Source organism: Cervus canadensis, chromosome 13, assembly GCF_019320065.1.
Source record: "Cervus canadensis isolate Bull #8, Minnesota chromosome 13, ASM1932006v1, whole genome shotgun sequence".
NCBI lineage: Eukaryota > Metazoa > Chordata > Mammalia > Artiodactyla > Cervidae > Cervus > Cervus canadensis.
The window spans coordinates 44,704,984-44,729,389 of NC_057398.1; the positions used below are offsets into that span (position 1 = coordinate 44,704,984).

The window sequence follows — 24,406 nt, forward strand, 5'->3', positions numbered from 1 at the left end:
CTATACGCCTGAGCAGCTGGGCGTGCACGCACACGCGTGCACACACACACACACACACGTCTACTTTCATGGTATAAATAGGAACTCAGAAGGATGAGAAAGCAGAATTACTTGGTGGATTGTCAGGAGCAGCACAGGGACGCAGGCTGACTAGAGCGAGCAAGAATCATCTTGAAATGAGAGATGGGAGACTCCAAAGACAAATGTACATTCTTCATACTTTCACACTCTGAAATATCACACCAAATGTGTCTCTACCTTGGAGTGCTTGACTTACGAAGCTTTTCAATGCCTATCACACCATATTTCCTTCTCTTTTTGCCCATTCTTTTCTTGGTTCTGCTTGGAGATGCTATCTAAGTGTGAGTGGGCTGATGCTGAAAAGATTCCAGGTAAACTTTCAAAGGGGATTTAAAATCTCAGGAGACAGTATCCTGGCTCAGAAAACAGGAAACCATGACGGTTGACAATGAAAGGCCCCTTTTCGCACACAAATCAAGTATCTAAGCATGAACAAATAACTTGGAAAAATAATGCCAAAATGCAAATCAGGGAAAGGAGTTATTGATGCCCAAACACAGAACTTGGTTCCCCACCAACAGACCACTAACTTTGGGAAAAAAAGAATGAAAATATCTATATACACAAAGAGGTGTGTGTGTGTGTGTGTGTGTGTGTGTGTGTACATGCATATCACATACAATATTAGAACATAAAGTCACTATACCACTCAGCATGCCCTATAATTTGCTTAATATAATATTTCTTTCCATCATCTGAATGAGAATTTATGTATGGGCTTATAAATAAAATATTTCAGGACTTTGATTTAAAGTTCAAATGAAGATGTTGATCTTTACCAAAATATGTGTATTAACTTTGATATGTGAAACTACTAAGCACTTCTCTTATTAGAATCCTTTGAGTAGACCTAGTTGGAACTAAAAATGAAACATCTCCTTTTTAAACATATATCTTTAAGAATATCTTTAAGAATACATTAGGAAGAGGCAGGAAATATATAAGATAAGCTTGTAGCATTTTGTAGTGCCAGTAATAAAGGAAGTATTCAAATAATACAAAGATGGCAGCATTTCCAAGAGAGACAAACAGCCCCTAAGAGCCAAAGCAGAAATAATTTAAGGAATAAAATGAAAAAAATTAAAGCATAGAATTGGATTTTACCCACAGTATAAAATAAATATCCAAGAGATCTACTGATATAAATAAGTGATTGAACAACAAATATTGGGGAAGAAGAGATACATCTTCCTTACAAAAGAATTCTAAATAATAAATGCAGCTACTCCATAGTCTAGGAGTTTCTCTGAGTATGGGGACCTGGCACTTAATGCCTCACTTACAAACATTAGTATGTGGAAAGGGGAAAACAAAGCAGTGGAGAAACAAGGAAATCACTACCTTAACCATATGAACAACTATAATTACAAAAATTTATTAATGGATACACAATATTAAAAAAGTAAATAGTGGCATCAAAAACACAAAAGTTGTATAAAAATACATATCTTCAGTATGAGTTCAAAGTTCTGTTGAAATCAGGATAAAATAATGTTATAAATATATTTTATATATGCTTCATTGTAATCACAAAGCAAAAACATATAATAGGTACACAAAGATCACAAGAAAGAAATCTAAGCATTATCATTACTGAAAATGAATAAATCACAGGAAGCAAAAGAAAGAGAAAGAAATAAAAAACAACCAGAGAACAAGTAATTGCACCAGTAAATCCATGTCTATCAATACTTTAAATGCAGGGGCTTTTCAGAATGGGAGAAAATAATAGCAAACAAAACAACTGACAAAGAATTAATCTCCAAAATATACAAGCAGCTCATGCAACTCAATACCAGAAAAATGAACAACCCAGTTAAAATGTGGGCAAAAGACCTAAACAGACATTTCCCCAAAAAAGGTATATAGATAGCTAATAAACTCATGAAAAGATGCTCAATATCACTCATTATTAGAGAAATGCAAATCAAAATCACAATAGGTATCATCTCACACTGGTCAGAATGGCCATCACCAAAAAGTCTACAAACAATAAATGCTGGAGAAGGTGTGGAGAAAAGGGAACCTTCTTATACTGTTGGTGGAAATGCGAACTGGTACAGCCACCACGGAGAACAGCGCAGAAATTCCTTAAAAAACTGGCAACAGAACTGCCATATGACCCGGCAATCCCATTGCTGGGCATATACCCCAAGGAAACCAGAATTGAAAGAGACACACATACCCCAATGTTCACTGCAGCACTATTTACAATAGCTTGTACATGGAAGCAACCTAGATCTTCATAGGCAGATGAATGAATAAGGAAGCTGTGGTGTATGTATATAATGGAATATTACTCAGCTATAAAAAGGAACACATTTGAGTCAGTTCTAATGAGGTGGATGAATCTAGAGCCTATTATACAGAGTGAACGAAGTCAAAAAGAGAAAGGCAAATACTGTAAATTAACACATATGTAATTTAGAAAGATGGTGCTGATGATCCTACATGCAGGGCAGCAGAGGAGACACAAACATACAGAACAGACTTCTGGACTCAGCGGGAAAAGAAGAGGGTGGGACAGCATTGAAACACATACATTATGATGTATAAAAGAGATGACCCATGCAAGCTTGATGCATGACACAGGGCACCCAAAGCAGGTGCTCTGGGACAATCTAGAGGGATGGGGTGGGAAGGGAGTTGGGATGGGTGTTCAGGATTGGGAGGACACATATATACCTATGGCCAGTTCATGTTGATGTATGTAAATATTTATACACCCAACATGGGGCTTCCCAGGTGGCGCTACTAGTAAAGAACCCAGCTGCCAATGCATAAGACATAAGAGATGCAGATTCCATCCCGAGGTTGAGAAGATTCCCTGGAGGAAGTCATGGCAAAACACCTTAGTATTCTTGTCTGGAGAATCCCACGGACGGAGGAGCCTGGTGGCCTATGCTTCATGGGGTCACAAAGAGTCAAATATGACTCTTCACGAATGCATGCATACACCTAACTGAAGCACCTAAATATATAAAGCAAATATTTACAGACCAAAAGGGAGAAATAGACAGCAATGTAATGATATTAAGGAATTTCAATATCTCACTTTCAAAAATGGGAAGATCATCCAAACGGAAAAACCAATAAGGAATTATTGAACTTAAATTACACACCAGAACAGGTGGACTTAACAGACATTATAGAACATTCCATCAAATATTAGCATATACATGTTCTTCTCGAGTGCACAAAGAACACTCTTAGGATAAATCATACACTAGGCCAAAAAACTGGTCTTAATAAACTTAAGAAGACTGAAATCATATCAAGCATCTTTTCCAACTACAATGAGATGAAACTAGAAGTCAAAACTAGACAGAGGATGAGATGGTTGGATGGCATCACTGACTCAATGGACATGGGTTTGAGTAGACTCTGGGTGTTGATGAAGGACAGGGAGGCCTGGTGTACTGCAGTCCATGGGGTCGCAAAGAGTCAGACACGACTGAGCAACTGAACTGAACTGAGAAGTTGATTAAAAGAAAATTGGGACATTCACAAATATGTGAAGATTTTTAAAAGGCACTGAATAACCAACAGGTAAAAGAAGAAACCAAAAAGGAAATGAGATAATATGCTGCATTTTGCAATCAGCACACCCCATGGCCCAGTGCCTCAGCTGCTGTCTACAGCAGGTTCCACCTGGGAGCCTGATATTTCTGGAAGCTCTAGGTGGAATCCCAGGAGCTGAGAGGGACCAGTGGCCACTACTGAAGCATAAAGAAGTGATAAGACAAGAGACCCTTAAGATTTCTCACTTTTCTTAAGATTATTGACATAACCCTTTTAGTAAAATGGAAGTTCATATAGGCATTGCAGAAGCAGCTGTTTTAAATAGATCCCCAAGAGACCAGCAAGATAGCAAACAAGGATGTAAGCTCATCCCTTCTTACAAAAACACCAATATCAAAACAAATCCCTGAACAACCACCAACAACAAAAAAAAATCCTGGGACCTACCAAAAAAGACACCCTGCCCCCAAAGACAAAGAAGCAGCCATAACAACAAAGTATGGGGGCACAATCACAATAAAATGAAACTGCATTCCCATTGGATGGATGACAAACTGGAAAATAATTCTGACAGGAGTGAAAGTCTTAAGCTCAACATCAGGATTCCTAGCCTGGGGGGTCTGGCAATGGGAGGGGGAGCCCCCAGAGAATCTGGCTTTCAAGGCCAGCAGGGTTTGACCACAGGAATTCTACTGGATTGTGGGAAACAGAACCTGTACTCTTGGAGGCTACACACAAGCTCTAGTGCACAGCAGGACCCAAGGGAAAAAAGCGGTGACCTTGTAAGAACCTGGGCCAGATCTACATGCTAGTATTAGAGGGTCTTCAGCAGAGGTAGAGGGCTGGCTGTGGCTCACTGCAGGGACAAAGACTCTGGCAGCTATAGCTCTGACAAGTACTCACTGGCATGAACCCTCCTGGAAGCCATCATTTCCCCTCAAAACCTAGCATCATCCCAAAGCCTATATATAGCTGCCAATGCTAGGACACCTCAGGCCAAACGACCAAAGTGGAGGAAACACAGCCTCAGGCATCAGAGGGCATGGTCAAGAAGACTTTAAGCAGCCTCCCTTCAGATTCCACAGAGAAATCAAAAGCTTTACAGACAAACAAAAGCTAAGAGAATTCAGCACTATCAGGCCAGCTTTCCAACAAACATTAAAGGAAATTCTCTAAGTGGAAAAGAAAAGGCAACTACCAGAAATAAGAAAATTACAAGGAGAGAGTTCATCAGTAAAGGCAGACATAAAGCACAAGTAGGAAATCATTTGGACAAAAATATAATATCAAAACCAACCATTGTGAGAAAAGCAGAGCACAAAAGCAGGATATTGGAGGTGCATTTGAACTTAAAAGACCAACAATTTAAAACAATCTTGTTTATATATATACTGTTACATCAAATCCTTATGGTAACCACACACCAAAAATCTACAATAGATACATACACCAAAAAAGGAAAAGGAATCCACACACAACACTGAAATTAGACATCAAGTCACGAGAGAACAAAAAAGGAAGGGAAGGAAAAAGACCTATAAAAACAAATCCAAAGCAATTAAGAAAATGGCAGTAGTAAAATACATACTGACAATTACCTTAAATGTATATGCATTAAATGCTCCAACCAAAAGACACAGTCTGAGGGAATGAATATAAAAACAAGACCTGTACATATTCTGTCTACAAGAGACCCACTTCAGCTCTAGGGACACATACAGATTGGAAGTGAGGGGATGAAAAAGATATTCCATGCAAGTGGAAATCAGAAGAAAGCTAGAGTAGCAATACTCATATCATACAAAATAGACTTTAAAATACAGACTGTTATAAAAGACAAAGAAGTACACTAAATAATGATCAGGGGATTAATGTAAGGAGGAGATATAACAATTGTAAATATGTATGCACCCAACAGAGGAGCATCCCAATATATAAGGCAAATACTGACAGCCATTAAAGAAGAAATGAACAGTAACACAATAATAGTAACAAAAGCGGGGAACTTTAATACCTCACTTTCATCAATGGGCAGATCATCCAGAGAGAAGATCAATAAGAAAATGCTGGCCTTAAATGACACATTAGATCAGACAGACTTAATGGACATTTATAGAGCAATCCAAACAAAAGCAGCAGGATACACATTCTTCTTAAGTGCACAGGGAACATTCTCCAGGACTGACCACATGCAAACCTTTTACCACAAAGCAAGCTTCAGTAAATTTAAGAAAACTGAAATCATATCAACCATCTTTTCCAATCACAAAGCTATGAGATTAGAAATAAACTACAAGAAAAAAACTACAAAAAACATGAACATGTGGAGGCTAAAAAATATGCTACTAAGCAACCAAAGGCTCATTGAAGAAATCAAAGACGCCATTTCCTTCTCCAAATCAAGAAACACCTAGAGTCAAATGAAAATGAAAGCATGACAATTTAAAAAATATGGGACTCAGCAAAAGCACTTCTAAGAGGGAAGTTTACAGCAATGCAGTCTTACCTCGGGAAATAAGGAAAATCTCAAACAACCTATCCTTACATGTAAAACAAGAGAGAAAGAACAAACAAAATCCAAAGATATTAAAAGGAAAGAAGCCATAAAGATCAGAAAAGAAAAAAATGAAATAGAGACAAAGAAAACAGCAGAAAAGATCAATGAAACTAAAAGCTGGCTCTTTGAAAAGATAAACAAAAGACTCATCAAGAAAAAAAGGGAGAGGACTCAAATCAATAAAATTAGAAATGAAAAAGGAAACGTTGCAACAAAAACCACAGAAACACAAAGATCATAAGAGACTACTACAAGCAATTATACGCCAGTAAAATGGGCAACCTAGAACAAATAATGTACAAGTTCTTAGAAAGGCACAACCTTCCTAGACTGAATGAGGAAGAAATAGAAAATATGAGCAGGCCAATCACAAGTACTGAAATTGAAATTGTGAAATAAAAACTCCCAAGAAACAAAAGTCCAGGACCAGACGACACCACAGGTGAGTTTTATCTAATATTTAGAGAAGAGTTAATACCTATCCTGAAAGTATTCCAAAAAATTGTGAAGGAAGGAATACTCCCAAATTCTTTCTATGAAGCCACCATCATTCTGATACAAAAACCAGACAAAGACACCAAAAATAAATAAATAAATAAAACTACAGGCCAATATCATTGATGAACATAGACACAAAAATCCTCAACAAAATACAAGCAATCCAAATCCAACAATACATTAAGAGAATTATACACCATAATCAAGTGGGACTTACCCCAAGGATGAAAGATTTTTTTCATTTGCAAATCAATCAGTGTGATACACCACATCAACAAGTTGAAGAATAAAAAATATATAATCATCTCAAAACATGCAGAAAAGGCTTTTGACAAAATTCAACACCCATTTATGACAAAATTTCTCCAGAAAGTGAGCAAAGAGGGAACACACCTCAACATAATAAAGGCCATATATGACAAACCAACAGCAAATATCATACTCAAGTATGGAAAACTGAAAGCATTTTCTCTAAGATCAGGAAAAAAGACAAGGATTCCACTCTTGCCACTATTATTTAACATAGTCTTGGAAGTCTTAGCCATGACAATCAGAAAAGGAAAAGAAATAAAAGAAATTCAAATTGGAAATGAAGTAAAACTGTCACTGTTTGCAGATGACAAGATATCATACATAGAAAATCCTAAAGATCCTACCAGGAAACTACTAGAGCTCATCAATGAATTCAGTAAAGGTACGCAATACAAAATAAATATACAGAAATCTATTGCATTTCCATACACTAACAATAAAGATCAGAAAGAGAAATGAAAGAAACAATCCCATTTACCACTGCATCAAAAAGAATAAAAGTACCTAGGAATGAGTCTACCTAAGAAGACAAAATATATGTACTTAGAAAGCTGAGATGCTAATGATGACACAAATCAAAGAAGACACAAACAGATGGATAGATATACCACATTCTTGCATTGGAAGAATCAATATTGTCAAAATGACTGTGCTAGCCAAGGGAATCTACAGATTCAATGCAACACCCATCAAATTACCAACGGCATTTTTCACAGAACTAGAACATAAAATCTTAAAATTTGTGTGGAGACACAAATGACCATGAATAGCCAAAGCAATCTAGGGAAAGAAAAAGAGAGCTGGAGGAATTAGGCTCCCTGCCTTCAGACTATACTACAAAACTGCAGTGACTAAAACAGTATTATGCTAGCACAAGAACAGAAATACAGATCAATGGAACAGGACAGAAAGCCCAGCAGTAAACTCACACCTATGGCCATTAATCTTTGACAAAAGAGGCAAGACTGTACAATGGAGGAAAGACAGTCTCTTCAATAAATGATGCTGTGAAAATGATATGTATAGCTATATGTAAGAAAATGAAATCAGAATATTCTTTAACACTACGTACAAAAATAAACTCAAAATGGATTGAAGATCTAAATGCAATACCAGATACTGGAAAACTCTTAGAGGAAAACATGACAGACCATCCTTTGACATAAATTGGGCAATTAGTAAGAAATGAATAACATACAAACTACCAAAAATGCACCATGAGGAAACAGGAAGTCTGCACAATCAATTACTAGTAAGGACACTGAATTACTAATTAAAAATTTTTCCCATAAAACAGAAGTCCAGGACAAGATGCTTCCATTGGTGAAATCTACCAAACATTGATATTAGAATTAACACCAGTACTTCCCAAACTCTTCCAAAGAGCAGAAGAGAATGGGACACTTCCAAACTCATTTTCTGTGGCCAGCATTATCCTGATACCAAAACCAGGCAAAGACACTACAAGAACATAAAATTAGAAGCCAGTACCCCTGATGACTATAGATGCAAAAATATCAGCAAACCAATTTTAACAGTACATTAAAAATACCATAATCAACCATGATTTATTCCAGGGATGCAAGTATGGTTCACTGTCCACAAATCAACCAATGTGACACACCACACTAACAAAATGATGATTAAAAAAATCATGTGATCATCTTAATATACCTAGAAAAAGCATTTGACAAAATTCAACATCCATTTATGCTAAAAACTCTCAATACATATAGGTAGAAAGAATGTACCTCAAAAATAATAAAAGCCATATATGATAATCTCATAGCTAACATCATACTCAACAGGAAAAGATCAATGTTTTACCTCTAAGATAAAGAACAGGAACAAAAATAAGGATGCTCACTCTCAATACTTTTATTCAAAACAGTATTGAAAATCCAAGTCAGAGTAATTAAGCGGGAAAAAGAAAAAAAAAGAAAGCATCTAAACTAGAAAGGAAGAAGTAAAATCGCCTCTATCTGCAAATGACATGATACAATACATAAAAAACCACAATGACCTCACCAAAAAAGTGTTGTTCAGTTGCTCAGTTGTGTCTGACTCTTTGCGACCCCATGGACTGCAGCACACCAGGTTTCACAATTTCCCAGAGTTTGCTCAAACTCCTGTCCATTGAGTCAGTGATGACATCCAACCATTCTGTCCCCAGAGGGCAGACAGAATGAGAAGTGTTAGATGCAATAAACAAATACAGTTAAGTTGCGAGGTACAAAATCAACAAACAAAATTCTGTTGTGTTTATATACATAAACAATGAGCTAACAGAAAGAAACATTAGGAAAACAATCCCATTTATAATCACAACCAAAAGAATAAAAAGCCTAAGAATAAATTTAACCAAGGAGGTGAAAGACCTGTTTACTGAAAACTTTAAGAAACTGCTGAAAAAACTGAAGACACAAGTAAATGGAAAGCTATTCCATGCTCACAGATTGGAAGAATTAAGTAACGTTGTGAAAATGTCCACACAACCCAAAGAAATACACAGATTCAATGTGATCCATATCAAAATTCCAATGGCATTTTTACAAAAAGAAAAAATTTTAAATGCATATGGAACTATAGATGACCTCAAAAATCCAAAACAATTTGAGAAAGAAGACCAAAGCTGGAGGCCTCACACTCTCTGATTTGAAACTATTTTACAAAGCTATACTAAGCAAAATGCTATGGTACTGGCATAAAGACACACAGATGAACAGAACAGAATAGAGAGCCCAGAAATAAACCCATGTACATGTTGTCAGTTAATTTAAGACAAAAAGGCCAAGACTATATACTGGGGAAAGGACAGGCTCTTCAATAAATCATGTTAGGGAAACTGTACAGCCACATGCAAAAAATGAAACTGGACATCTATACAACTGAAAATCAATTAAAGATTTGAGTGTTAAGACCTGAAATCACAAAACTTCTAGAAGAAAACCTAGGCTGTAAGCTCCATGCCATCTGTTTTGGTGATGATGTTTTGGATTTGACATCAAAAGGAAAAGCATCAAAAGCAAAAATAAACAAGTGAGACTATATCAAATTAAAAAGTTTCTGCACAGCAGGGAAACTGCCAACAAAATGAAAAGGCAACGTATCAAATGGGAGAAAATATTTGCAAATCATATATCTGATAAAGAGTTAATAATCAAAGAATTCATACAACTCAACAGCAAAGAACAAACAACTTGATTTAAAACAAGGACAGAAGAGTATCTGAATAGACTTTTTATTTCCTTAGAAGACACACAGATGGCCAATAAGTAATTGAAGATACACTCAACATCGCTAATCATCAGGGAAATGCTTCTTAAAACCACAATAAATTTTTTTTAAAAAAGCACAATGGGATATCATTTCACACCTGTTAGAATGATTAGAATTTAAAAAAAGACAACCAGTGCTATGAAGATATTGAGAAAAAGAAACCCTATAGCACTACTGGTGGGAATATAAACTTGTACAGCCACTATGGGAAACAGTATGGCAATTCTTCAAAAAATTAAAAATGCAACGATGGTACAATCTAGCAATTCTACTTCTGAGTATTTATCCAAAGGAAATGAAAATAGGATATTGAAGAGATATCTGCACTTTCATGCTCACTACAGTATTAATTCCAGTAGCCATGATATGAAAACAACCTAAGTGTCCACAAGCAGGTCAATGAATAAATAAGATGTGATATATGAATATACAGAATATTATTTAACCATGAATAAAAAGGAAATCCTTTCATTTACAACAATATGGAGGAACTTGAAGACATTATGCTAAGGTAAGCCAGACAAAGACAAATACCACATGGTACCACTTATACATAAAATCTAAAAAAACAACAAACAAACAAAAAATCCCACTCAAACTCATATACTCAGATAGTGGAAGAGTGGTTGCCTCGGGAGCGTGGAAAATAGGGAAAGGTCAGTTAAAGTGTAAACTTTCAATTACAAAATGAATAATGTCTGAGGATCAATATAAACAGGGCTCCCCTGTTGGTTCAGTGGTAAAGAACCCACCCACCAATGCAGGAGACACAGGGTCAGGAAGATTCCCCTAGAGAAGGAAATGGCAACCTACTCCAGTATTCTTGCCTTGAGAATCCCATAGACAGAGGAGCCCGGTGGGCTACAGTCCATGGAGTGGGAAAAGAGTCAGACACGACTTAGGGACTAAACAACAACAGTCAATACCAACATAGTGATTACCAATGATAACGCCATGATATAATTTAACTTTGCTTTCAGAGTAAAGCTTTAATGTTCTCACTCACACAATAAATAAGGGAGGTGATGGGTGCTTTCATTAACTCAATGGCGGGAATCCTTTAAATATCTTACAATTTTTTGTCAGTTATGCCTCAATAAGGCTGTAAACAAAAACTGTCAAGACCATGAAGAATGAGAAAAGCCTGAAAAACTATCACAGACCAGAGGTTGACTAAGGACACAAGACAACTAAATGCAATCTATTACCTTGCATTGGATCTTAGAACAGAAAAAGGTCATTAAAAACTGGTGAAATTTTAGTGAAATCTGGAGTTTGAAATTTGTTATAATCCTAAACGAAACTGAAATTGGGGAGAGGGATGTATAAGAAACACCTCTACTGTCTGTACAACTTTTCCATAAATCTAAAGTTATTCCAAAATAAAAGTTTATTAAAAAAAGAAAAGATGTATCTGAAATCTTATAGGACAGATTTTAAGCAATTTGTGCACAAGTCATGGATTGCAGCAAAAAGATCTTAGGGAACGAAAAAGATCTGGAAACAGACGAGTCAGGAAGTCATGGTAGGAGATTCTTAATGATCAAGAGTGTCAGGTCTTTAAGGAGATTTTGGCAGTTTTGACACATTCCCTGCTATAGAATATCTTACAGTCTCTGCCTGACTGTACTCTGCCAGAACAGGGCAGAGGCTAAGTAATAAACCAGCAGGTTTAGGCATGGCAAAAAGTCAGATCATGGTACTTGTGAAACTTTAAAAGTTAATATTCTCCTTGACTAACAAAAACCAAGATATATAGATAAAACAAAAAAACAAAAAAAAAATCATGTAAACAACAGCATTAGATATTGGAATAGGTCACTAAAGTGGCCATAAATCTCTCACGTCCCAAGTCTTAAAAAGAACAGATAGAATCCCAAATAAACTAAAGATGGTTTGGAGGCAGCCTTGTCTGTTATCTTCTCCAGCTGACATTTAATCATAACACTTCTCAGGAGTTTCTCATGCAGTTTTTGGTGTTTCTTCCCACTGAACTCTACTTACATTTAACATCTTACCATTTATCTGTCAAGTAGGACATGCTACCATATTCTTTCACTTGTGTATAAGTCCCATCTGCCCTGCTAAGGACACATTAATTCATTCACTCTTTCAATAATCAGGTCAGTCAACACTGGATGTCTACTAGGCATTATGAAGGGCATTAAGGGTACATTGTTGTAAATAAGACATCACTGTCCTCAAACTTTCCAAAGAGGTCAAAAGGTAGACAACTAATCAGGCCATAAAAACAAAAAACAAAAAACAGTGTGTTAAGTGCTATAACAGATGCTTGCCCATGATGTTATGGGACCACATAAAAGGTGTATTTAACTGGACTTTAGGTTTAGAAGTGAAAACATTTAAGCTGAGTTCTGAAAAACTAGACCATAAACAACCTGATGTCAAAGGCCCAGTCACAGACATTTGAATTTTCTCAAGCCTTGAGCTCAGCTCCTTGAAGAGAACAGAAATTGGATGGTTTGTTAATCATGATCATAATATTGATACTATTAACAATACTGATACTATTGAATCAAGATAATAACAACGGCTTGGATCCAAGATTCCAAAATGACAAAGGCAGAATTCCAACTCTCAAGATGTTATTGACATTTTCCCCGTTAATGCTTGAATCAATCATGCCAATCAGAATTTCCGTGACATGCTGGCACTCAATAAATATTTGCTGAACTGATGAGCTTTCTCAGACTCCTCACATCCAGTCAAGGACCAAGGCCCAGGAACGCTTTTTGTTTTTTCAATAACGCTGTTTCACTTTATTACCATTCACGTGTTTACTGGAGTAGCACTTTTGGTGGGGTGGTGCATGAGGCAGGCTTGTGGGAACTCAGTTCCTCAACCCAGATGGAACCCTGGTCCACTTAATGAAGGAACCAAATCTTAACCATTAGATGACAAGAGATCTCTCCCCAGTGAACTCTTACCTTACTTCACAATATTTCTTGCATCTGTTCCCCAATTTTTCTACTTGCCACCACATTCTTTTGTTACTTTCCAGCTCTACCACTAAAAGAGACTTCACACTGGTCCCCTCCTCCAGGCTCTTCTTCCTCAACACTGCAAGCCACCAGCAGGTTTTCTGAATAAGTACCCACTAAAATATCTGCTGTTTGCTTACAGAATAAAGCTGAGCATTATCAGCTTACAATTCCAGTTCTCAAGTCCTCCCTGGTCTTGTCCTTATCTACCACTGTGGATGTTTTCACACCCAATACTCCCTTAAACAAACCCTGTCCTCCAGACATACTTGTTAACCCATTGGTCTTCCAAACAGGCTTTTTCTCACCCAGATTCCACTCAAAAGCCTTAGTTCAGGCCATCCTACACAGAGCAGCTCTTGTTCCTAGACTCCTTAATGTAAAGTAAAGTGAAAGTTGCTCAGTAGTGTCCAACTCTTTGAGACCCCATGGACTGTACAGTCCATGGAATTCTCCAGGCCAGAATACTGGAGTGGGTAGCTTTTCCCTTCTCCAGGGGATCTTCCCAACCCAGGGATTGAACTCAGGTCTCCTGCATTGCAGGCGGATTCTTTACTGTATGAGACACCAGAGAAGCCCTAAGGCCCAATACAAAACTTTGCCTAGAGTGAAGCTTTCTTTAAGCACACTTGTGTATAGTGTGAAAAAGAAACCACTTTTTTTTAATGACTCAACACCATTTTTTAAAAAAGACCATCTTTTCCCCTCTGTGCTTCTTCACCGGCCACTTTTGTCATAAATCAAGAACCTATCAATAATAAAATATACACAGGTCCGTTTCTGTACTCTGTTGATTGACCTATTCATTTACCCTTGCCCCAATACCACACTGCTTAATTAATCTAGATTTGCCATCTGTAAAGTCGACTAACTTTGCCCTTCATCAAGATTCTCTTAGCGATTCTTGGCCTTTTGCATTTCATATAAATTTTAGAATCACTTTCAACAAATACAAACTTGCTGGGATTTTAATTAGAATTACACAGATCAATCTGGGAGAGAATTAAACAGAGGTCTTATCAGCCTTCTTAAATATTTGATCTTGTTATGCCAAGGTAAATGGTAACAGCTTTTAGTTTTATTTTGTAATAGTTTTTTCCTAATTTAATATGCATAGTAACTTTTTATTCAGTGGCCATGATGAATTCAGTGACATTATTAATTCATTAAGTGTAGCTGTAGTTTATTTTGTTCAGACGTACAAAATAATGTCATCTACTAATAATGACAATTTTACTATTTCCTTCTGAATTCTTACTCTTACTTTATTGCATTGGTTATAATCTTCTATACAATGCTGAATAGATGTAATGATGGTAGACATCTATGCCTCAGTATCCAGGAAGGTATTTTTAAGTATTTCACCATTAACTTTACAGTTAATGAAGTTAACTTCATAGTTTCTTCATCTTTTTAAAGAAACTCTTCATCAGAATAATGAAGTTTCCTTTTATTTCCAGTTTATTGAGAATTTTATCATACCTGTGTATAGAATCTCACCAAGCACTTTTACTTCACTTACTAACATACAGGTTTATTTTCATTTTTAATATGATAAATTAGATTGACTTTCAAGTTTTATATCAACTTTGCATTACTAGAATAAATTTAACTTTGTTACAATACGTAATCAGTATATCACAAGATTCATTGCCTATTTTAACCTTGTCTAAACAAGTCCTTCGAAGACAGTTTCATGCTACTTTGCATTTTTCTGTATTATTCATAACACTGTAATCATATTATAACTGTATTTATAAAAACTATAAGCATCTTAAGGGAGGGCAAAGATTTGCTTTGGTCTTTGTATACTCGCTACTGTTTGAAACACAGTACATATGTCAGATAAATGCTTGTTGAGTCAAAGTCCCCATAATCTCCTAACAAGATATCGTCCATATTAAAGTCATTCTCAATAAATATCTGTTGATGATGTTTTTTTTTCTTAATTTCAATGAATCCCATCTTCTCAACTTAATTCCTCATGTTATTACCTGTTACAGACCTAACAACTTACTGGAAGGAGAACAATTATAGCTCAATACAGAAAAATAATATGTACACAAGGTTCACTGTCTACTCTAGAGGATATAAACTCATATTTATCATCCAACTGCTATGACATCCAGTTCCATGGTACTCGGTCAGGTAGTCCAGCTTGGGCCCACTTCATATGTTAGACATCAGTGAGGTTTTCCAATGGACCTACGTCTACCTGAGAAATTTTGCCATGTTCTTCATTATTCAACAGCACTGCTTACCGGCTTGATTTGTGAATTTAGAAACTGAGCTCTTCTGTCTTTGTTTACGAGGAAAAACTTGGGCTTTCCTGATAGTTCAGTTGGTAAAGAATCGCCTGCAATGCAGGAGACCCCGGTTTGATCCCTGAGTCGGGAAGATGCCCTGGAGTAGGGCTAGGCTACCCTCTCCAGTATTCTGGCCTGGAGAATTCCATGGATTGTATAGTCCATGGGGTTGCAAAGAGTCAGACACAACTGAGCGATTTTCACTTTCACTGAGAAAAATTTACATGTATGTTTTTGGTAAAAAGGTGTCTCTTTCCATCCACTGTGTGGCATTCCAACTGTACCCTGACACTTATGTTGTATTCTAAACTCCCACAGCACAATCTACGTAGGTATGAATTTGAGGCAATCAGTAACTTTAAAAGTCCCCAATGCATACAAATGAAGCAGTATCTCTGGGTTTTTACCACAAACTCTATCTCTACCTAATTGCGCCATCTATCAATCAATTCAGTACAAGAACATATCACATATACTATGTTAACAAGCTACTGTCTTGTTCCAGAAGTTAAAAAGATTCATCAGACTTCTTGACCTTTGGGGCTAAAACAGAACTGGATACTGATATACAGGTTTAAACCTCAGACAGATATAGAAATCTGTGAAGAGAAGTGAAAACTTTCAGAGAAACTCACCATAGGAAATATGTAGTGACTATTATACGGAAGAAGGGAAGTAAAAGGAATCTTAAGCTCTGCGGCCTTAAGCTTCTCAAGTTAAATATATTTAATATGATATGTCACTGACTATGATTATGTTAAAATAAGTCAACAAGCCAGAGTTCAAACAAGTCAACGTTTCTTCAAAACACACTGAAATATCAACCCACGGTCCATTAGCCCTTTATAAACATACGCCACGTAAAGTAATGACAAATATGGTAGTGGACACAACACTGGGCTGCCTCAGAAGATACTCAAGAGACATCTAGACTTTCATTTCTTGACCATGGGTCAGAGAGGTAGGGAATTCTGCCTCAGTCTTGGCTTTACGTATTCTGTTTATCTAAAGTCGCGGGAAATAATCCTGGTAAATGTTAACGTTCTTAAATGTTTGCCAGACAAAATTTACGCAGCCTGGCCAAAAATACTATTAACATAAAAAAGGATATTTCCCCCTTGTTTGTTTGGTTGGTTGGTTGATTAGTTGGTTGGTTTTTAATTGTACATTTTAAAGATTCATTCCCCTAGGTTGAACTCTGTCTTCTAGTGCTTGATTGATCTGCTCCATGGAGTATAATTACTTGGACGAATCTGCTCTGTGGGACATAAACGGCATTACATAATATGAACCTAGACCATGGTGACGAAGTTTGCTCTAATCCATTTATTCTTTGCTCTTTACGTGAATAATTTACTCCAGGAGGCAAGTATGCACTTGATATTTATTTACTATTCACTGGTAACATAAAATTCTATTTAAGTGTGAAAATTCACACTTTTGAGTTTTTTTTTTGTTGTTGTTGTTTTTAAGTGAGGCACTTACTAAACCTTGCAAGATACTAAGGCTCACTATAATGTGAACATTAAGGATTCTGGCTTCTACTCTTTACAGTTTCTCTTCTGCTTTCTCTTTGAATTTTAAAAGGACTTTCTGAGCACCATGCAGCACAAATCTGCAAAGGAAAACAGAAATTGGGGACAGGGCAAGGAGTTGGTCTCTACTAGCAGAATCCACAGAGAGAGTAAGAATACGAGTCAGCCTCAGAATGGCCAGGCAGGGAGCAAACAGGGGCCCACTGGCCCAGGCCTGTTGGAAGCTCCATCCTGGTCCTTGTTTTCATGATTGTCAAATCAGCTACAGGGAAGCTGGTGGATCATGTAATGCCCTTCAGTGCTTCTACCCAGAAGTGATACATCTATCTGACTCATGATTGTTGTTGACCAAAGAAAGTTTCCTGGCCAAGGCTTGCTTGAAAGAGGGTAAAGAAGGGGGATTCAACCAAGACCCAAAAGAAGGAGAAAGAGAACATCCATGACTAGCACATAACCATGAGACATAAAGCTTTTAGCACAGCACATAGCCCGTGTTCAATGTTCAACACCCAGTACCTATCGGTATAATTGCTACTCAGGTGTTGCCTAGCTGATCACACACACACACTCTACCCAAAGAGCTTCCATATTTTATATATGAGATCAGCCTGCCTGCATTAGGGGCTTACCTGGTGGCTCAGACAGTAAAGAATCTGCCTACAATGTAGGAGACCCAGGTTTGATCCTGAGGTTGGGAAGATCTCCTGCAGGAGGAAGAATGGAAATAGGATCTGCATTGCAGGTGGATTCTTTACCAGCTGAGCTACCAGGGAAGTCCTAAGGAAAAAGTTAGGCCCCCAGAAAATGGACTAGAAGCTGGGCAGAGAGACAACTTAATGGGCCCAGGATAGTGAGCCAGCCTTACTGACAAAAGGAACCATACATTCTGGGTCCAGATCTAGAACGCAGGCAAAAGAGTTAGTTGCTCAGTTGTGTCCAACTCTTGCAACCCCATGGACTGTTGTCCACCAGGCTCCTCTGTCCATGGGATTTCTTCCAGGCAAGAATACTGGAGTGGGTTGCCATTTCCTCCTCTAGGGGATCTTCCTGACCCAGGGATCGAACCTGGGTCTGCTGCATTATAGGCAGATTCTTTACCATCTGAGCCACTAGGGAAGCCCCTAATGCAGGCAGGCTGATCTCATATATAAAATATGGAAGCTCTTTGGGTAGAGTGTGTGTGTGTGATCAGCTAGGCAACACCTGAGTAGCAATTATACCGATAGGTACTGGGTGTTGAACATTGAACACGGCCATATGCTGTGCTAAGAGCTTTCTGTCTCATGGTTATGAGCTAGTCATGGATGTTCTCTTTCTCCTTCTTTTGGGTCTTGGTTGAATCCCCCTTCTTTACCCTCTTTCAAGCAAGCCTTGGCCAGGAAACTTTCTTTGGTCAACAACAATCATGAGTCAGATAGATGTATCACTTCTGGGTAGAAGCACTGAAGGGCATTACATGATCTACCAGCTTCCCTGTAGCTGATTTGACAATCATGAAAACAAGGACCAGGATGGAGCTTCCAGCAGTCCAGGGAACTAAGATGTGGAAAATCACCTGCTGCTAAGGATTGGATGTCTGGATGCTTATGTGCCCCCATTCCACCCCCACCCACTAAATTCATCTGCTGAAACCTAATCCTCAATATGCTGGCCTTTAGAGGTGGGGCCTTGGGGAGGTGATTAGGTAGTAGGGCCGGAGTCCACAGGAATAGGGTCTTCCCAGGTGGCCCTAATGGTAAAGAATCCTCCTGCCAAAGCAGAAGAGGCAGGAGACATGGGTTTGATTCCCGGATTGGGAAGATTCCCCTGAAAGAGGAACTGGCAACCCACTCTAGTATTCTTCCCTGGAGAATACCCACAGACAGAGGAGCCTGGCAGGCTATAGTCCATGGAGTCACAAAGAGTCGGATATCACCAAGCAACTGAGCATTCAGGCATGCCACATGAACAGAATAGTCTTCAGACTCCTCGACCTCCACCACCATCTGAGGACTCAGCAGAAAGATGGCTATCTATGAACCAGAAAGCAGGCCTTACTAGACACCAAATCTGACTAAGCCTTGACCTTGGACTTCCCAGATTCCAGAGCTGTGAGAAATAAATGCTTAAAAGGCACCCAGTCTATGGTATTCTGTTATACCAGCCTGAAATAAGACATATGCGAACCTGCACAAGTGAGAAGTGTAAGGAAAAAATTCTTCTGTAGTACTGAGCCCCTGCCATAAGGGGACTGTACCTGTACAGACATGACTGTCTCCTTAAGTCATCTGGTAAACCTGTGACTCCTTACAGAGGACTATGAGTGTACATCCTGGTGATGGTGAGCCCTTTGCCTAGGACTATCTCACCACAGCCCTGCTCTTAACCACAATCTGACAAAGCTAAGTGAACAAGCAGGAGAGAAAATAAGACATCCCCATCTCCATAAACAGCATCAAGAAACCTCTACACGCACAAATGGTATAAAGCCAGGCAACTTAGCAGAGTAGCCTCTGCAACTCTCCCTGTTCGTGAAAAACAACAACAACAACAAAAAAAAAAAGAAGTCAATCAAGGCGTACATTAATACCACCAAAGGACACCACCCTAACATAATACTGTGCTCTGAGATAGCCAGACTATATTAAATGGTGACTCTCAAAGTGACCCAACCCCAGGGAGGCCTGCCAGCGGCCCAGTACTTTCTCTTGTTTGCTAGATCATAACCTTCATTTGTACCTGTGTGTATGCTAAGTCGTGTCAGTTGTGTCTGATTCTGTGACCCCATGGACAGTAGCCAACCAGGCTTCTCTGTCCATGGGATTCTCCAGGCAAGGATACTAGAATGGGTTGGCATGCCCTCCTCCAGGGGATCTTCCTGACCCAGGAGTCAAACCTGGGTCTTCTGCATTGCAGGCAAATTCTTTACCATCTGAGCCACCAGGGAACCTCCATTTGTACATTATACCTAAATTAAATACAGGATCCTACAGAGAGTAAGACTTCCATTGTCTCCCAAACCTAATGCCTTTTAAAGCCATAGGCAGTATCAGGCACAACAGGAGGCGAAAGAGTCGAAGAATCAAGAGCACAGACAAGCCCCCAAGATGATAGCTTACTGTGAATGGCGTTGCATTCTTGATTCCCAAAGAAGATGATTTAGCTTTGGGACCAGGGACCAAGCTTGATCACTCAAGAGCTTTTGTGTAGCAGAGTTTTATTAAAGTATGAAAAGGGGCACAGAAAGCTTCTGACATAGATATCAGAAGGGGGACGGGAAGCTCTATTTGAAGCTAATAAGACAACACTCTACACATGGCCCAGAAATTTTACTTTTTCCTAAAATTTATAAGTAAAGTTCAAAATCTAGAATTCATGCTATAAACATAACTTCCTTGTAGCTTCTAATCAAGACTATGAACAGAAGAATTCCCTCACATAAATGGGTATTCATCTTAAGTATCAACCAACCAATAACAGGAATCCAATTTAAAGATGGGTTGAATGTATTCCAATTATTAATCATTTAATTCATATCACTTTTCTTTTGTCTAACCTGGGGATTAGTCCTGTAGCCTTTAAACTAGAAAAGGACAGATAAACCATTCTCATTTTTACCAAATTGAGTGGTAATATATTCTCCAGCTGTCACTTTAAAACGTGTTATTGACTTTCAGATTAAGCAATGCCTCTGAAGTCTGGACAAAGTCCACACACTGACACATTTCATTTCGGGGAATTCCATTATTGAGATGACTGAACATATGATCATTTGAAGCCATAATTTATTTATGCCCTTAATACTAGACTTGCTTTTAAAGCATGAGCAAAGGAACAGTAGACTGTTTTCATGCATATGATTGCCATTATAATCACTCATTTTTAACATAATAAAAATGGTGGTCATCCATTTGATTAGACAAATCAAAGAGCTCAAACTAGTGTACATCACCCTTGAATTTCACATGATACACTCATCCTAATCTTTCCAACATCTAAATCTGAAGGTGTCATGTATGTTCAGAATGCTGTCTATTATAAAGTCAACATTACATTTTTATGTTTTGCATGGCAATAATATACTTGGATGTATTTGTTATAGGTTTTTAGATTTATAATTAGAAATTAACATCAAACTACCTGAAACATCATACAGTATATAACATAAGATAGCTGAGCCTGAATGCAAATAAAATTATATTACTATACTAATTTACTTTTTCATAGCATTTTCATACATATTATTTCATTAAAATGTTTGTAGATGTTTCAAAGGGGCAAGACAACATCACCAAAAATTTCACCAGAAGCAAAGCCCCATTCCTAACTGAAAGCATGTGTATATAGAACAAAACATCAGAACAGAATATGTTTCATTTTGTATTTGAGGAAGCAAACAAAAATGTGACTTTGATTTAAATAACAAATGAGGTAATTTTTCAAAAGCCAAATAAGAGGCTCTATTTTGAAGCATCTGAGTGAAGAAGAAAGCATAGATCCTTACCTGGAAACAACCAGATCTCACTTTCCTTGGTCTCTAATCCTCAGCAGGTGCTGAGCATTCTATACTCATCCATAAAGGGGAGGCTGCCATGGCCCACTCTGTATGACTTGATACTTTCAATGAAAATCTAAAAGTGAGAAACCATCTAAGTATAATATGTGCAATGTCTGCGATTCAAGAAGACAATAGTCATAGAAGGCGGCAGTATTGATTTTCAGTAAGAAAATAAAGGAACCTCACCAGCTAAAAGCACAAGCTGCAAATGAACACACATTCAGAGTGAAACAAATGAAGATATACTCTATCAGCATCCTTAGGGTAGACCATTCTCCCTAGTACTGAAACAATAAAACACCACCAGGAGTCAAGTTACAGGAAGGTGCTATTTGGCCCTTTTTGAACTAATAACCACCGGCTCCTTCGCTAATTCTGGAGCTTGCATTTTTAAGCAGACACTTTCAAACAACTTACATCCTAGCAATCTCCTTCAGTTACTTGCATGGTCTTAAGGATCTGAGACATCCATTTGATGTTAGGAAATTGTCTCTACACACAAGACGGCCTGCACCCCAAATCAAATCTTTAAACTTCTCTTTCAGGGACTGGATTAGGACCTCAGAGAAAAGGCAAAGACTTTCTTTTCAGATCAGGTAAGAGAAATACTCTTTTGCCCACTTTCTCCTGGGATGCTAGTTGCTGCTGAAAAGCCAAGAGAAGCCAGCGCGCCGCGGGGGGGTGGGGGTGGGGGTGATGTGTGTCGGGGGACGGGGCGCGGGGTGGGGGGCTGGTCCTTGCGGCGGTAGATGTGTGAGTTCAGAAGTTCTTATTCTTATCTTTCTACCATAATTGGCGATGTGACCCAAATACAAGGAAACCTTCTCGTTCCATTAACAGACCCAATTTGGATTAAGCAGCTCCGCGGGAAGAAACGACATCCTCCCGGCGGTAGCTAGCTGTTCTGTACTCTTGAGATAATTCTCTTAGTTTCATGTTAACATTTGGTTAAGGAGATGCTGGTGGGTCAGATTTGACACTGTGAATCCACTAAACCGTTTTAGAAGGACTTTTTCTCTCCCTAATGGCTAGCCCTAGGAGCTCAGCCCCAGCGCCAACAACCTTTCCGGTGAAACACGCACTCTTGGCGTGTGGGCTGGGGCGGGAGGGGGGGGGGGTTCCCGCTCGCCGGCCCCCAACCCTGCAGCGGCGCGCCTGAGAGCTGGGCGACCTGCTCTTTCTTTCGCTGTTTCTCCTTGCAATGGGCAAATTCTTCCCTAGCTGGGCGCAGGTAGACAGGACCGCCACCTGCTCATCCCAGAGGATACGCTGCAGAAAACTCGAATGGATCGTGTGCGGACGCAGGCTGGTCGCCAGCGGCGACAACTTTACAGATTTGTTCATGTTAGTTCTGGACCGGGTAAAATAGCCCCCTAAAGACAGGAAGCAAACGCCCCTCTATAAAGCCCACTACCGTGTCACGCCGGCTCCCTGGAGCCACACTGGGTCAGTTCCCCGTCTTGCTCACCCCGCACAGGCACCCAGGAACGCACTGCGAATGACGCCCGCCCCCCTCCCCGCAGTGGCTGCCCGGGGAGGTCGAGGTGTGCAGGGACCAGGAGTGCCGGAAGGGAACATCCCCGCCCCTCCCCTCCCCGCAACCCGGTCCTTCCCGGGGCAGGAAAGTGCGGGAGAGGCTCCGGGCCGGCGGAGGACTCGGACATCCCCAGCTCGGAGCGGGGCCGCCGGCGGGGTCCCCGCGCCCGGCTCCGGGGCTGGGGAGCGCGTGCGGCAGGTGCAGGGCCGCGGCCCGGGGAGCGACCGCGCTTACGTGCTCCAGCTTGTCTTTCCTCCGAAGCCAGACGCTGGCGCTGTAGTCCTGCTGCTTGACGCTGCTGTAGAAGTTCGCGCCCACTCGGGTCAGGCTCGGCGACGGCTCCTTGGGGCGGCTTTTCAGCCTCATCTGCTCGAAGCCCTCGTGGGGGGAGGCCGAGAGCCACTCATGCTGCCGGATCTCCATCCTGACATGACCAGACGGCTGCCGGCGCGCAGCGGGCTCGGGATGGGCGTGCGGGAGGCCGGCCGGGGCTGAGGGAGGAGCGAGCGAGCGCGGGCCGGGCGCGGGGAGCGCGGGGGAGCCGAGCGCGGGCAGGGCGGGGTGGAGCGGGCGGGGAGGGAGGGGGAGGAGAGGGAGAGGAGGGGAGGAAGATGGGGCAGGAGGGACGCGGCGAGCGAGGCGGAGGCGCGGGGTGCGGGCGCCTGCGGTCCAGGGCTGGCGCTCAGCACCCCGGCCCCCGGCGGCACCGATTGGGCCGGGTCGGCCTCGGGCGGAGTGCGGCGGGAGGGGGCGGAGTGCGGCGGGAGGGGCCGCGCGCGCCTGCAGGTTGGCGCAGTGAGGAGGCCGAGGACTGCGAGTCCGGCCGCCGCCCCTCCCGCCGCGCCCAGGCGGGCGGCGGATCTCCCTTCCGCATCCTTCCCTCAGCAGGGCTCCGTCTCTTCCCCTCGTATTTTTTACTCGAAAGCGAACCGCGCCTGGACAAGTCAGAACCATCTCCGCGCCCCCTCCCTCCTGGGAACCACCCTGCCCTTCCCCCACTCGCCGCCCCGACCTCTGCCTCCCCTCTTTCTCAAAGTTCAGTAACTTCCAGCCTCACGAGCCCATTTATCCCACCCCTGGGGACTCCCAACAGAAGGGGTCCAGTAACCCCAGAAAACGGCCCCAAGGACAAGTGTCTTCTTGAGCCTGGTGCGCTTTCCTGGGAGGGTGTGTAGAGATGCGGACCCTCCGGGTGCGGTAGCCCGGCGACGGAGCTTGGCTCCCCGCAGCCTCGCCCCTC

The 24,406-nt window shown here is 40.4% G+C and overlaps 1 protein-coding gene across 2 annotated transcripts in view; it reads right to left on the bottom strand.

Annotated features, from left to right (window-relative positions):
• The window catches only part of PLD5 (phospholipase D family member 5), a 380,018-nt gene extending 356,290 nt beyond the window's left edge, over nucleotides 1-23,728 (bottom strand). Inside the window, exon 1 of one of the 2 annotated variants that reach the window (XM_043486037.1) lies at nucleotides 23,401-23,728. In XM_043486037.1, coding sequence (XP_043341972.1) covers nucleotides 23,401-23,589 — 189 coding nt within the window. In that variant the 5' untranslated portion in view covers nucleotides 23,590-23,728. The remainder of the gene's footprint in view (nucleotides 1-23,400) is intronic. The other variant, XM_043486040.1, reaches the window with a different exon arrangement.
• Between the last annotated feature and the right edge of the window lie 678 nt (nucleotides 23,729-24,406).